This window comes from Ranitomeya variabilis, chromosome 4 (assembly GCF_051348905.1).
Source record: "Ranitomeya variabilis isolate aRanVar5 chromosome 4, aRanVar5.hap1, whole genome shotgun sequence".
NCBI lineage: Eukaryota > Metazoa > Chordata > Amphibia > Anura > Dendrobatidae > Ranitomeya > Ranitomeya variabilis.
Window position 1 is genome coordinate 739,592,841 of NC_135235.1, and position 15,581 is coordinate 739,608,421.

A 15,581-nucleotide genomic window follows, 5' to 3' on the forward strand; every position below is an offset into this window, starting at 1 on the left:
CAAAAATAAAAATAGATGCTCCATACCGTTCATTATGGCCCCATAGCTGTGCCATATATTGCTCTACACCGTTCATTATTGCCCTATAGCTGTGCCATATAGTGCTCTGCACCATTATTGACCCATAGCTGTGCCATATAGTGCTCTGCACCGTTCATAATTGCCCCATAGCTGTGCCATATAGTGTTCTGCACCATTATTGCCCCATAGCTGTGCCATATAGTGCTCTGCACCATTATTGTCCCATAGCTGTGCCATACAGTGCTCTGCACCATTATTGCCCCATAGCTGTGCCATATAGTGCTCTGCACCATTATTGCCCCATAGCTGTGCCATATAGTGCTCTGTACCATTATTGCCCCATAGCTGTGCCATATAGTGCTCTGCACCATTATTGTCCCATAGCTGTGCCATATAGTGCTCTGCACCATTATTGCCCCATAGCTGTGCCATACAGTGCTCTGCACCATTATTGCCCCATAGCTGTGCCATATAGTGCTCTGCACCATTCATTATTGCCCCATAGCTGTGCCATACAGTGCTCTGCACCATTATTGCCCCATAGCTGTGCCATATAGTGCTCTGCACCATTATTGCCCCATAGCTGTGCCATATAGTGCTCTGCACCATTATTGTCCCATAGCTGTGCCATACAGTGCTCTGCACCATTATTGCCCCATAGCTGTGCCATATAGTGCTCTGCACCATTCATTATTGCCCCATAGCTGTGCCATACAGTGCTCTGCACCATTCATTATTGCCCCATAGCTGTGCCATATAGTGCACTGCACCATTATTGCCCCATAGCTGTGCCATATAGTGCTCTGCACCATTATTGCCCCATAGCTGTGCCATATAGTGCTCTGCACCATTCATTATTGCCCCATAGCTGTGCCATATAGTGCTCTGCACCATTATTGCCCCATAGCTGTGCCATATAGTGCTCTGCACCATTATTGCCCCATAGCTGTGCCATACAGTGCTCTGCACCATTGCCCCATAGCTGTGCCATATAGTGCTCTGCACCGTCCATTATTGCCCCATAGCTGTGCCATATAGTGCTCTGCACCGTCCATTATTGCCCCATAGCTGTGCCATATAGTGCACTGCACCATTATTGCCCCATAGCTGTGCCATATAGTGCTCTGCACCATTATTGCCCCATAGCTGTGCCATATAGTGCTCTGCACCATTATTGCCCCATAGCTGTGCCATATAGTGCTCTGCACCATTATTGCCCCATAGCTGTGCCATATAGTGCTCTGCACCATTCATTATTGCCCCATAGCTGTGCCATACAGTGCTCTGCACCATTCATTATTGCCCCATAGCTGTGCCATATAGTGCACTGCACCATTATTGCCCCATAGCTGTGCCATATAGTGCTCTGCACCGTCCATTATTGCCCCATAGCTCTGCCATATAGTGCTCTGCACCATTCATTATTGCCCCATAGCTGTGCCATACAGTGCTCTGCACCATTCATTATTGCCCCATAGCTGTGCCATATAGTGCTCTGCACCGTCCATTATTGCCCCATAGCTGTGCCATATAGTGCTCTGCACCGTTGCCCCATAGCTGTGCCATATAGTGCTCTGCACCATTATTGCCCCATAGCTGTGCCATATAGTGCTCTGCACCATTATTGCCCCATAGCTCTGCCATATAGTGCTCTGCACCGTCCATTATTGCCCCATAGCTGTGCTGCTGCTGCTGCAATAAAAATAATAAAACACATACTCACCTCTCTTGCAGCTCCTCGGCGCCATCTTCCCGGCGTCTCTCTGCACTGACTGATCAGGCAGAGGGCGGCGCGCACACTATATGCGTCATCGCGCCCTCTGACCTGAACAGTCAGAGCGGAGAGAGAGACGCCGGGAAGATGGAGACAGCGCCCGGCCTGTGGAACGAGGGAAGGTAAATATGTAATACTTACCTGCTCCCGGCGTCCCGCTCCTTCCCCCTGCCTGTCTTCGGTGCTGCAGCTCTTCCTCTGTCAGCGGTCACCGGCACCGCTTCATTAGAGAAATGAATAGGCGGCTCCACCCCTATGGGAGGTGGAGCAGCCTATTCATTTCTCTAATGAGCGGTCCCACGTGACCGCTCAGGGGAAGAGGCTGCGGCACCTTCTTCTTCTTCGAAGAAACATTTTCGAAACGCGCGTCGGGCGCACGCAGGTCCTGGACTCTGTTTCTCCCTGAAGGTAGATCATCTGCGGTAATGATTTGTCCATTTAATTATTAATTTACTAATATATATGGAAAGCTTGTCTGCGGCAATGCTATGACCGCCGATTTACCTACTAGCTATTGATTACCACATGTGGGTATCTGCCTATATAGTGAGTCGATAGACTGCAGGGTTATTAACTCACGGCCTTCCATTGTATTTGGACACATATTTATGCGGTGTAACTAACATCATTCCCACCTACCTCGCTGTGCTATAATCACTTTTCTGCACCTAATCACTTTGTATACAGTGAGTAAATATAATCTTTATTTACATCACTATCAATATCCCCATTTTACTGTGTTGCACTAGAATCATCGTATGCACTTTAGTCATTTTGTTTGTAATATGCTGCTATAATCCTCTTTACACTTTGCCACTATATAAGGATTTCTCTTATACATTTTTCATGTATTTTAATTTCTTTAGCACCTTTGTTGTCTATGGACAGTAATATATGCAATTTTTATGAGGTTTTGCACTGATTTTCAAGAATTAATTTATAATATATATATTTTTTTAGTGGATATATAGCCTTACTTTTTCTGGTTTCACCAGTTTGTTTCACTCTTATATAATTTTTGTTTACTACTGAACTTTTTTTATTCAGATTCTTATTATTACTCTTTCTGTATATACACAGCAAGTAAAGGCAATTTTAACCTTGGTGGGTTGCTACCTTCATTATCTAGGGGTCTCGGGGTACCAGATAATATTTCCTGCGTTTTTGTTATTATTTCTCTATTATATTTTATTTATATGTATATTTTTAACAAGAACTTTTTTATGTATGAAATGCCAATATACACTCACCGGCCACTTTATTAGGTACACCTGTCCAACTTCTTGTTAACACTTAATTTCTAATCAGCCAATCACATGGCGGCAACTCAGTGCATTTAGGCATGTAGACATGGTCAAGACAATCTCCTGCAGTTCAAACCGAGCATCAGTATGGGGAAGAAAGGTGATTTGAGTGCCTTTGAACGTGGCATGGTTGTTGGTGCCAGAAGGGCTGGTCTGAGTATTTCAGAAACTGCTGATCTACTGGGATTTTCACGCACAACCATCTCTAGGGTTTACAGAGAATGGTCCGAAAAAGAAAAAAAATCCAGTGAGCGGCAGTTCTGTGGGCGGAAATGCCTTGTTGATGCCAGAGGTCAGAGGAGAATGGGCAGACTGGTTCGAGCTGATAGAAAGGCAACAGTGACTCAAATCGCCACCCGTTACAACCAAGGTAGGCTGTTGTGAATTCGGTTTGTGGGCTCCCCCGGTGGTTTGTTATGGTAGTGTCTCTTATGTGCCTTCTTCCATCTCTGATTACCTGTCGCCACCCTCTAGGGGAGTTTCCTATTTAAGGCTGCTTGGCTGTTAGTCATATGCCGGCCAACAATGTGCTGGTAGCATTCTGTTGCATTCACCTGCTTCAAGTCCCAGTTCAGCTAAGTTGAATTTTGTTTCTTGTTTTGCTATTTTTGTCCAGCTATCTGCAATGTTACCTTTCAGTGCTGGAAGCTCTTGTGGACAGAAAATTACTACTCCAGTGGCATGAGTTGTCACTGGAGTTTAAAGTAGTTTCTGGATGGTGTTTTTGAATAGTGTTTTTAGGTTGACCGTGAAGTAACACTTTCCTGTCCTTCTGCTATCTAGTAAGCGGACCTCACTGTGCTAAATCTGCTGTTCATCCTACGTATGTCATTTCCTCTGAACTCACCGTCAATATCTGTGGGGGCCTACTATCATCTTTTGGGGTTCCTCACTGGAGGTAAGGCAGGCCTGTATATTCCTCTTATAGGGGTAGTTAGATCTCCGGCTGGCGCGTGGTGTCTAGGGCATCGTAGGTACATCCCCCGGCTACTGTAAGTGTTGGGTCAGGTTCAGGTCACGGTCGACCTTAGTTTCCATCACCCGAGAGCTAGTCCGTTTTGTATTTTTATTCCCCTGGTCATTGGGGTAACCATAACAGTTTGGCCGGCCTGTAAAAAATCTATGTGTTAAAATATGCACTAAAGCAGGAAGGAGGAGAAAAGTTTTTTTTTTTTTTTTGTGTTTGAAAGTGCACCTTAGTTTGATCATTTGTATTCCTTGCTTAAATTGCAGTCTTCAGCCTTTTTTTTTTTTTCTCCTCTCCTCTTAACCTCTGAATGCTTGGGTTACACCCATTTGAATCATGGATTCACAGAGTTTAGTTGCAGGTTTGAATAACCTTGCGACAAAAGTACAGAACCTACAAGATTTTGTTATACGTGCTCCAATGTCTGAACCTAAGATTCCTCTGCCTGAATACTTTACCGGAGACAGATCCCGGTTTTTGAGTTTCAGGGAAAATTGCAAATTGTTTTTGTCTCTGAGATCTCACTCTGCTGGTGATCATACTCAACAAGTTAAAATTGTTATCTCTCTACTGCGCGGCGACCCACAAAGTTGGGCATTTGCATTATCGCCAGGGGATCCTGCGTTGTTAAATGTAGATGCGTTTTTTCTGGCTTTGGGGTTGCTTTATGAAGAGCCTAATTTGGAGATTTTGGCTGAGAAAGCCTTGATAGCTCTTTCCCAAGGGCAAGATGAAGCTGAGATATACTGCCAGAAATTCCGTAAATGGTCGGTGCTTACTAGATGGAATGAGTGCGCTTTAGCAGCTAATTTCAGAGAAGGTCTCTCTGATGCCGTGAAGGATGTCATGGTGGGGTTCCCTGTGCCTACAGGTCTGAATGATGCCATGAAATTGGCTATCCAGATTGATCGGCGTTTGCGGGAGCGCAAATCTGTGCACCATATGGCGGGGTCTTCTGAGGAAAAATCTGTGCACCATATGGCGGTATCTTCTGAGCAAAAACCTGTGCACCATATGGCGGTGTCTTCTGAGCAAAGACCTGTGCACCATTTGGCGGTGACCTCTGAAAAGGCATTAGAGCATATGCAATGCGATCGTGTTTTGTCTAGAGGCGAACGTCAAAATTACAGGCGCAAAAATGGATTGTGCTTCTACTGTGGTGATCCAGCTCATGTTATATCAGCATGCTCTAAACGTATAAATAAGGTTGATAAAAAGGTTGATAAATCTTTTTCTACAGGTACCTTGCAGTCAAAATTTCTTTTGTCCGTGACATTGATTTGTACTTTATCATCTGTTACTGTGAATGCTTATGTGGATTCTGGCGCCGCTCTGAGTCTCATGGATTGGTCCTTTGCCAAGCGTTGTGGGTTTGATTTGGAGCCGTTGGAAGTTTCTATTCCCCTGAAGGGTATTGATTCTACACCTTTGGCTAGCAATAAACCACAATATTGGACACAAGTGACTATGCGTCTTACCCCAGACCATCAGGAGATTATTCGTTTCCTTGTATTATATAACCTACATGATGTCTTAGTGCTTGGATTACCATGGTTACAGATTCATAATCCCGTCTTGGACTGGAAATCTATGTCTGTGTTGAGCTGGGGATGTCGGGGTATTCATGGGGATGCACCTTTGGTTCCTATTTCTTCATCTACTCCCTCTGAGATCCCAGCATTTCTGTCAGATTTTTATGATGTCTTTCAAGAGCCTAAAGTTGATTCTCTCCCTCCCCACAGAGAGTGTGACTGCGCTATTGAATTGATCCCCGGTAGTAAGTTTCCTAAGGGTCGCTTGTTTAATTTGTCTGTGCCCGAACATACTGCTATGCGGGAGTATATCAGAGAATCCTTGGAAAAGGGTCATATTCGCCCCTCGTTGTCTCCACTAGGGGCAGGATTTTTCTTTGTAGGTAAAAAGGATGGTTCATTGAGACCTTGTATCGACTATCGACTTTTGAATAAGATTACAGTTAAATACCAGTACCCGTTGCCTTTACTGACTGATCTGTTTGCTCGTATAAAGGGGGCTAAGTGGTTCACTAAGATCGATCTACGTGGTGCGTATAATTTGGTGCGGATTAAGCAGGGGGATGAGTGGAAGACCGCATTTAATACGCCTGAAGGCCATTTTGAGTATTTGGTAATGCCTTTCGGTCTCGCAAATGCCCCTTCCGTTTTTCAGTCCTTTATGCACGATATTTTCCGTGAATATCTGGATAAGTTTATGATTGTGTATTTGGATGATATTCTTGTTTTTTCGGAGGACTGGGAATCTCACGTTCAACAGGTCAGGAGAGTTTTTCAGGTTTTGCGAGCTAATTCTCTTTTTGTAAAGGGCTCAAAGTGTAGTTTTGGAGTTCAGAGAATTTCCTTTTTGGGATATATTTTTTCCCCTTCATCTATGGAGATGGACCCTGTCAAGGTCCAGGCTATTTGTGATTGGATGCAACCTACTTCTTTGAAGAGTCTGCAGAAGTTCTTGGGTTTTGCTAATTTCTATCGCCGATTTATAGCGGGTTTTTCTGCCATTGCTAAACCTTTGACTGATTTGACCAAAAAGGGTGCTGATGTTGCTAATTGGTCCTCTGCGGCTGTGGAGGCCTTTCAAGAGCTTAAGCGCCGCTTTTCTTCCGCTCCTGTGTTGCGCCAACCTGATGTGTTACTTCCGTTCCAGGTTGAGGTGGATGCTTCGGAGATCGGAGCAGGTGCAGTTTTGTCGCAGAAAGATCCTGACTGCTCAGTAATGAGACCATGTGCGTTTTTCTCCCGAAAGTTTTCGCCCGCTGAGCGAAATTATGATGTGGGAAATCGGGAACTTCTGGCCATGAAGTGGGCGTTTGAGGAGTGGCGTCATTGGCTTGAGGGTGCTAGACACCAGGTGGTGGTCCTCACTGACCACAAGAATCTAATTTATCTTGAGTCGGCCAGGCGTCTGAATCCTAGACAGGCGCGCTGGTCGTTGTTTTTCTCCCGATTTAACTTTGTGGTGTCATATCTGCCTGGGTCCAAGAATGTGAAGGCGGATGCCCTCTCTAGGAGTTTTGAGCCTGACTCGCCTGGTGATTCCGAACCTACCGGCATCCTGAAGGATGGGGTGATATTGTCAGCTGTCTCCCCAGACCTGCGGCGTTCTTTGCAGGAGTTTCAGGTGGATAGGCCTGATCGCTGTCCGCCTGGTAGACTGTTTGTCCCTGATGATTGGACCAGTAGAGTTATCTCGGAGGTTCATTCTTCCGCGTTGACAGGTCATCCTGGAATTTTTGGCACCAGGGATTTGGTGTCTAGGTCCTTCTGGTGGCCTTCTTTGTCTCGAGATGTGCGCATGTTTGTGCAGTCTTGTGATGTTTGTGCTCGGGCCAAGCCCTGCTGTTCTAGGGCCAGTGGGTTGTTGTTGCCCTTGCCTATTCCTAAGAGGCCTTGGACGCACATCTCTATGGACTTTATTTCTGACCTTCCGGTTTCTCGTAGGATGTCTGTCATCTGGGTGATTTGTGACCGTTTTTCTAAGATGGTTCATTTGGTACCTTTACCCAAATTGCCCTCCTCCTCTGAGTTGGTTCCTCTATTTTTTCAGAATGTGGTGCGTTTGCATGGTATTCCTGAGAATATAGTGTCTGACAGGGGTACTCAGTTTGTGTCTAGATTTTGGCGGACGTTCTGTGCCAGGATGGGTATCGATTTGTCTTTTTCGTCTGCATTCCATCCTCAGACTAATGGCCAGACTGAGCGTACTAATCAGACCTTGGAGACTTACTTGAGGTGTTTTGTGTCCGCTGATCAGGATGATTGGCTTGACTTTTTGCCGTTGGCAGAGTTTGCCCTTAACAATCGGGCCAGTTCTGCTACTTTGGTTTCTCCATTTTTTTGTAATTCAGGGTTTCACCCTCGGTTTTCGTCCGGTCAATTGGAGTCTTCGGATTGTCCTGGAGTGGATGCTGTGGTTGATAGGATGCATCGGATTTGGGGACAGGTTGTGGACAATCTAAAGTTGTCCCAGGAGAAGACTCAACAGTTCACTAATCGTCATCGGCGTATTGGTCCTCGTCTTTGTGTTGGGGACCTGGTGTGGCTGTCTTCTCGATTTGTTCCTATGAAGGTCTCGTCTCCTAAGTTTAAGCCTCGGTTTATCGGCCCTTATAGGATTCTGGAGGTTCTTAATCCTGTGTCCTTTCGTTTGGACCTCCCAGCATCTTTTAATATCCATAATGTTTTCCATCGGTCATTATTGCGGAGGTATGAGGTACCGGTTGTTCCTTCTGCTGATCCACCTGCTCCTGTGTTGGTTGAGGGTGAATTGGAGTATGTGGTGGAAAAGATCTTGGACTCCCGTGTTTCCAGACGGAAACTTCAGTATCTGGTTAAGTGGAAAGGTTATGGCCAGGAGGATAATTCTTGGGTGACAGCATCCGATGTTCATGCTCCCGATTTGGTTCGTGCATTTCATAGTGCTCATCCAGATCGCCCTGGTGGTTCTGGTGAGGGTTCGGTGCCCCCTCCTTAAGGGGGGGGTACTGTTGTGAATTCGGTTTGTGGGCTCCCCCGGTGGTTTGTTATGGTAGTGTCTCTTATGTGCCTTCTTCCATCTCTGATTACCTGTCGCCACCCTCTAGGGGAGTTTCCTATTTAAGGCTGCTTGGCTGTTAGTCATATGCCGGCCAACAATGTGCTGGTAGCATTCTGTTGCATTCACCTGCTTCAAGTCCCAGTTCAGCTAAGTTGAATTTTGTTTCTTGTTTTGCTATTTTTGTCCAGCTATCTGCAATGTTACCTTTCAGTGCTGGAAGCTCTTGTGGACAGAAAATTACTACTCCAGTGGCATGAGTTGTCACTGGAGTTTAAAGTAGTTTCTGGATGGTGTTTTTGAATAGTGTTTTTAGGTTGACCGTGAAGTAACACTTTCCTGTCCTTCTGCTATCTAGTAAGCGGACCTCACTGTGCTAAATCTGCTGTTCATCCTACGTATGTCATTTCCTCTGAACTCACCGTCAATATCTGTGGGGGCCTACTATCATCTTTTGGGGTTCCTCACTGGAGGTAAGGCAGGCCTGTATATTCCTCTTATAGGGGTACTTAGATCTCCGGCTGGCGCGTGGTGTCTAGGGCATCGTAGGTACATCCCCCGGCTACTGTAAGTGTTGGGTCAGGTTCAGGTCACGGTCGACCTTAGTTTCCATCACCCGAGAGCTAGTCCGTTTTGTATTTTTATTCCCCTGGTCATTGGGGTAACCATAACAGTAGGCCTAAGAGCATCTCTGAACGCACAGTGCGTCGAACTTTGAGGCAGATGGGCTACAGCAGCAGAAGACCACACCGGGTACCACTCCTTTCAGCTAAGAACAGGAAACTGAGGCTACAATTTGTACAAGCTCATCGAAATTGGACAGTAGAAGATTGGAAAAACGTTGCTTGGTCTGATGAGTCTCGATTTCTGCTGCGACATTCGGATGGTAGGGTCAGAATTTGGCGTAAACAACATGAAAGCATGGATCCATCCTGCCTTGTATGGAGCATCTTTGGGATGTGCAGCCGACAAATCTGCGGCAACTGTGTGATGCCATCATGTCAATATGGACCAAAATCTCTGAGGAATGCTTCCAGCACCTTGTTGAATCTATGCCACGAAGAATTGAGGCAGTTCTGAAGGCAAAAGGGGGTCCAACCCGTTACTAGCATGGTGTACCTAATAAAGTGGCCGGTGAGTGTATTTAATAAAGGCTTATTATTGATCCTAACGTTGTGATACTCTCTAGTGATTTCTTATTCTGTGGTGGCTGGGTGGTTCAGTTTAATAGGACAGTGAAGAACAGTTGATGTTACATTTCCTTTCTGAGAGAAAACAGGCGCAAAATAGGAATTTAAAAGTTCGGCCTTCTCAACATTCTTTCGTACCATTTCATCATTTTCATCCTGTAAAAATCTTACAGCATCTTTGACTTTTCTTTTACTTTTGACATATCCCCCAAATCTTTTCTTATTGTTTTTGACATATCTTGCAAGCCTTAATTCATTGTCAGCTTTAGACAATCTGATTCGTGCCCTTTGTAAAGGTAATGGATAAAAATGCAAAAGCATTCAATTATCTCATTGATATATTTACAAAGTTCAATGAAGCAAAGATAAAAGGAAGGAATCTTTATTTGACCTCAGATTCATAAGCTCCTTCAAGATGAAGAGTTTCTACGTTTTTAGCAGGGCAAGAAAAAAGTTGCATGGGTAGCATTTGCATTAGTGGTAACTAATTTTATATGCAGGGATATTTTGTTTTGTTTGTACAGAGCGGTAGGCTTGGCATTGTCTATGTTTTTATTAGATGGTTTGTTTAAAATAAAAAAAACAATTCATGAAATAAAAAGTATGGGATCTATATTTTAAGCTGGACTATCTCTACATGAAAATTAGCTGTAGATTCTGTGGAAGCTTAATATTTAAAAAATTATAGAATATCAAAATAGTCGAAATGAGATTGCTTTGCAGAACCCTGGTCCACGGTCCAAGTCCATGCTTTTTGGCCATGGACAGGAGCTCTGTGAATTTCTTGAGCTTCCAGGTTCCCCCGTACAGCATTTGATTTACCAATCTAGCGCCATCTGTGCGGCACGTGGTGCAAAGGTGACTATGCACCAGCCTGACAAAGCATAAGCTGAGCCTAAGATTCCAGATGGTAAACAAACTCTTGCAGCTCCATCCTCGGCCAGAGAGCTCTTACCTGAGCCATGTATCCCCTTATTTTCTACTCATTTCCAAATAAAATATATCACAAGGACAAGAAATTACATTTTAATAGTATTATTACTGATTGTATTGTATTTAGTTTAGGGAACCAATTATTATTTTTTTACAAGGCAGATTTAGGGTTTGTGTAAATCTTTGATCTTCAGTAAATGGAATGATCAATTAGACGCTACAATTTTGTATTTACTTGTTTAAACTTTATTTTAAGGTAAAAGTTGTTGGAAGATGACTAACATTTACATGTGAGAAAAAAAGTAAAACGAAAAGAAACCGTACAAAACAGGCAAATCCTTTTTTATATACATTTTCAGAAGGGTTATCCCCTTTCAGCAAATCTTCATCTCCAACCTCAGTTTGTTATAAAATAACCAAACAATTGTTAGTCACCATCCCAGGGTCCAGCAGTAATTCTTTTCCGCTGCTCCTGGTGTCTGGTATGGCTATGGTGCTGACTCCATGGCCAATGAGTGACCTCTGCAACACTGAATTCAGTTTACATGGGCAGAGTCACTGAGCTCACTGATTGGCTGCCACATTTTTAGGATGAAGTCAACACCGCACCCAATACTGGACACCATGAGCAACGCCAGAAACTCAGCACTGGACCGAAGAAAGTGGGTGAACAGTGGTGGGTTATTTTATAGCAAACGGCAACAAGGGATGAGGACATTCTGAAAGGAGACAACTCCTTAAGTTCTTGACCAATGTTTAGTGCTATAACTAGCTTTTCCTATCTCATCAATGATTTATTTTGACTATAAATTAAATTTCTATTCTTATATTAGTACATAAAATAACCTTAAAAAATGCTAGGTCACTGAGTGAATCTTTTGATTTTTAAGCAGATGTGATTTATGTGATTTGTGTGTAAAACATTTCAGGAATTGGACTTGTTTTTCTGGTGAAAGATTTCTGATGTGACATTAGAGCTGGCTTTGATTAAAATAATCTCCAAATACGGTACGTGAAAGTTTCTTCTGAGTTTTGTAATGGTTATTAAGACTTGATGTCTTGGTCAGATATTTCTCACATTAAGGGCATGAAAGTGGCTTCTCCCCTGTGTGAGTTCTTTGATGTCTAACAACTTCTAATTTCTGACTAAACGATTTTCCACATTCTGAACATGAAAATGGCTTCACCTCTTTGTGAACCCAGTGATGTCTAACAAGATTTGATTTATTATTAAAACATTTCCCACATTCTGAACATGAATATGGCATTGATCCTGTATGAACATTTTGATGATTAACAAGAGATGATTTATCAGTAAAAAATGCCCCACATTCTGAACACGAAAATGGCTTCACCCCTGTGTGAACCCACTGATGTCTAGCAAGATGTGTTTTATTGTTATAAAGTTTCCCACATTCTGAACATGAAAATGGTTTTACCCCGGTGTGAATTCTCTCATGTGTAACAAGACAAGATTTACGGTTAAAACATTTCCCACATTCTGAACATGAAAAAGGCTTCTCCCCTGTGTGAACCCACTGATGTCTAGCAAGACTTGATTTATCACTATAGCATTTATCACATTCTGAACACGAATATGGCTTTGCTCCTGTGTGACTTCTCTCATGTGTAACAAGACCCCATTTCTGTTTAAAACATTTACCACACTGAGAACATGAAAACGGCTTTGCATCTGTGTGGCTTCTCTGATGCCTATACAGAAAAGATCTTTCACTAAAACATTTCCCACAATCTTCACAAGAAAATGGCTTCTCCCCTGTATGACTTCTCTTATGTTGAATAAATTTTGATTTCCAGTCAAAACATTTTCCACATTCTAAACATGTATATGGTTTCTTTCCAGTATTATATTTTCTGCTACGTTTATGTTCCATAACATTCGGTGATGAATCAGAAGATAGGACCTGTTCGAAAGGATCTGATGATAGACTGTTGCCATGAACAGCTACATTTGGAATTATGACATGTTCTTCATATGTATCGTCTGGGATACCACAATCATCTGCTCTACCATCTAAAGATATCTGATGTCCCTCAGAGATCCCGGGATAGTCATCTGCAAAGAGTAAAACGGATTTTCTTATTTTTGAATAATAACATTTCTACTAATATTTTATAACATTAATATGTTAAAATTTTCGCCCAAACTATAAGGCATGCAGCAAAGGTAGATTTTTAAATACAACAGTGAAGCAAAGCTGATCTTAATAGAATATAAAAAAAATCAATCATTTAGTGTATATACCCCCTTGTGAGGCAGTGAAAGGTATTATATTCGAGGATCGCTATGTAGCTCCCAGGATTCTGACGGAATCCTATTAGGCTACGTGCACACGATGCGGAAAGTCCTGTGGATTTTTCCCGACTGATTTTGGTAAATCCGCAGGTAAACTGCACTGCGGATTACCTACGGAATTACCGCGGGTTTTTTTTGCAGTTTTGGTGAAGATTTCACATGCGGTTTTACACCTGCGGATTCCTATTTTGGAGCAGGTGTAATCCGCTGCGGAATCCGCACAAAGAATTGACATGCTGCGGAATAAACAACGCTATGTTTCCGTGCGTTTTTTTCCGCAGTATGTGCACTGCGGATTTTGTTTTCCATAGGTTTACATGGTACTGTAAGCTCAGGGAAAACTGCTGCGAATCTGCAGCGGCCAATACGCTGCAGATCCGCAGCAAAATCCACAACGTGTGCACATACCTTTAGAACCGCTGGAGTGCCTTGTGTCCACAGCAGGATGCCTGTGAGTCACAAGGCAAAATAAAAGTAAGTGTGGACCTGGTCAAGCTATTTGGCCAAGGCAATGTTCAGGAAAACCTGTTAAGGGCTTTTATTTTTGGAGTGAACTACAGGATGGTAGTGGGGCAGTTAAATCCCTCCAAACAGGGTCTTACAAGTGGCCCATGGCCACAAATTCCAGTTAAAAACCCTGCAGTAAAGGGTTTGGGTGTGTCAGGGTTTGGGCCCATACACACCTGCGAGAAACTCGGATGAGGCTCTGCGAGAGAGGTCCACACCAAAGTCCTCGTTCCATTCGGAGGTATGGTACAAAGTCCAGTTAGCGCTGAGGAAGATGGGTCCTGAGGACGACATGGCGGTCTTCTTCACAGTCTTCAAGTGCACTGCAGAGCAGGAGAGCTTGGCTCTTTCCCAGTGGGCTGTCCAGAAAGCCTACTTACCCCTCAGTCGGGACGATGCCCTGGACTATGGGAAACTGAAAGGTGAGATATTTGGCCGACTGGGGGTTATTACGTATGTATGTGCACAACGGGTATTCCAATGGTCTTTTGTGGAGTGTCGTCCTGCCAGGTCTCAGGCATATGACTTACTGCAGCTGGTAAAAAAAATGGCTCCAGCCTAAGACCTTAACTCTTTTCCAGATGGTAGAAAAGGTGGTGGTCGACTGGCTGGTGAGGGCTCTGCCAGCAGCCACACAGCGTTGGGTGGGGCAAGGGAACCCGGGCACCCTGGACCAGGTAGTTGGACTGGTTGATCGGTATACGGCCACTCAGGACTTTATATGGGACACTGTTCCACTTCAGCTGTCACGACGGACCCCGCCAGCCCAGGAGCCTCAGAAAAGTCCACAACCCTCTACTGGGGCCAATCAGGACTGAGTTTGTACTCAGGGGGTATCCCAAAGTGAGAGTGACCTCAGACCCGTTTCCCCTAAATCGGCCCCAAGGTCCAGTTGTGCCGCAGCTATTAAGTGTTGGCAGCGCCAAGGGCTCGAACATGTGGCTGCCAACTGCCCCCTAATAGCTGAACCCATGAACTGAGGGTTTATGCGCAGAGTCTCTATATGTGCCCAGCCAGTGTGCACTGTAACTACAGGCACTGCATGTAGCGAACCCCAATTGTGGGGAACTTGTCAATAAGTACCAAACGGAAGCTCTCTTGGACTCGGGAAGCTTAATGACTCTGGTCTATGGGTCACTTGTTGCCGGGACAACCCCAATGGACGGAAAGTGGGGTTGGTGTGTATACATGGGGAACTCCGAGAGTACTCGACCGCGGGGGTTACTTTTTCCACACCGTATGGAGAAACAACATGTGGTGGGAATGATGAAGACCCTTCCATATGGGACTGTGTTGGGAAGAGACTTACCCCTGTTCTGGTCCTTGTAGGAGACCAGGGTTAACCCTCCCAAAGTAAATGTTATTCCGGGCATGGGACCCGAAGATCCTGAGTCAGGGATACCTGCCGTAGAGGTCGCCAACCCCGATAGGTTTCCCCTAGAGGTATTGGCAGGAGCGGGTGAACAGACCCCACTGATCCCCTAGCTAGAAGTGTCTCATGGTAAGTTCGGGACAGCTGAGCTCCAGGATCCCACTCTAGCCCGTGCACAAGTGAGGGTGATAGAAATAAATGGAGTGGTTCAGCAACCGGGTGCCGAGACAGGCTTCCCCCACATGGCTATCCAACAGGATTTGTTGTACAAGGTGGATAAAATCCAGGATGAGGTAGTGGAACAACTGGTAGTGCCCCAATTGTTGTGAATTCTGTTGTGGGTTCTGCTCTTGGGCTCCCTCCTGTGGTTATAAGTGGTAGTGCTGCTGTTTGTCCTTCAGAGCAGTCATCAGGTGCGTCCACTTTGGACGGGGCTATTTAGTCTGGCCTCACCCTTTGGTGAGTGCCAGTTGTCCATTGTTTTCTGGAGGATTCACATCTCTGCTTGGTTTCTCCTGCTGGATTGTCCAAATCATCAAAGATAAGTCCTGGCTTTGTTTTTGCAGTCCACATGCGGTGGACTTTATAGTTCAGTGAATTGCTATGTTTTTTCTTGTCCAGCTTTGTCTG

At 44.5% G+C, this 15,581-nt stretch overlaps 2 protein-coding genes across 2 annotated transcripts in view; one reads left to right on the forward strand and one right to left on the reverse strand.

The window, feature by feature from the left end:
• LOC143768031 (oocyte zinc finger protein XlCOF8.4-like) overlaps positions 1 to 15,581 on the forward strand; it is a 408,467-nt gene that overhangs the window by 259,636 nt on the left and 133,250 nt on the right. The window lies entirely within an intron of this gene.
• Positions 10,986 to 15,581, reverse strand: part of LOC143768026 (uncharacterized) — a 41,991-nt gene continuing 37,395 nt past the window's right edge. Inside the window, exon 7 of the mRNA XM_077256673.1 lies at positions 10,986 to 12,832. Within this exon, the coding sequence (XP_077112788.1) occupies positions 11,835 to 12,832 (998 nt within the window). The 3' untranslated portion in view covers positions 10,986 to 11,834. The remainder of the gene's footprint in view (positions 12,833 to 15,581) is intronic.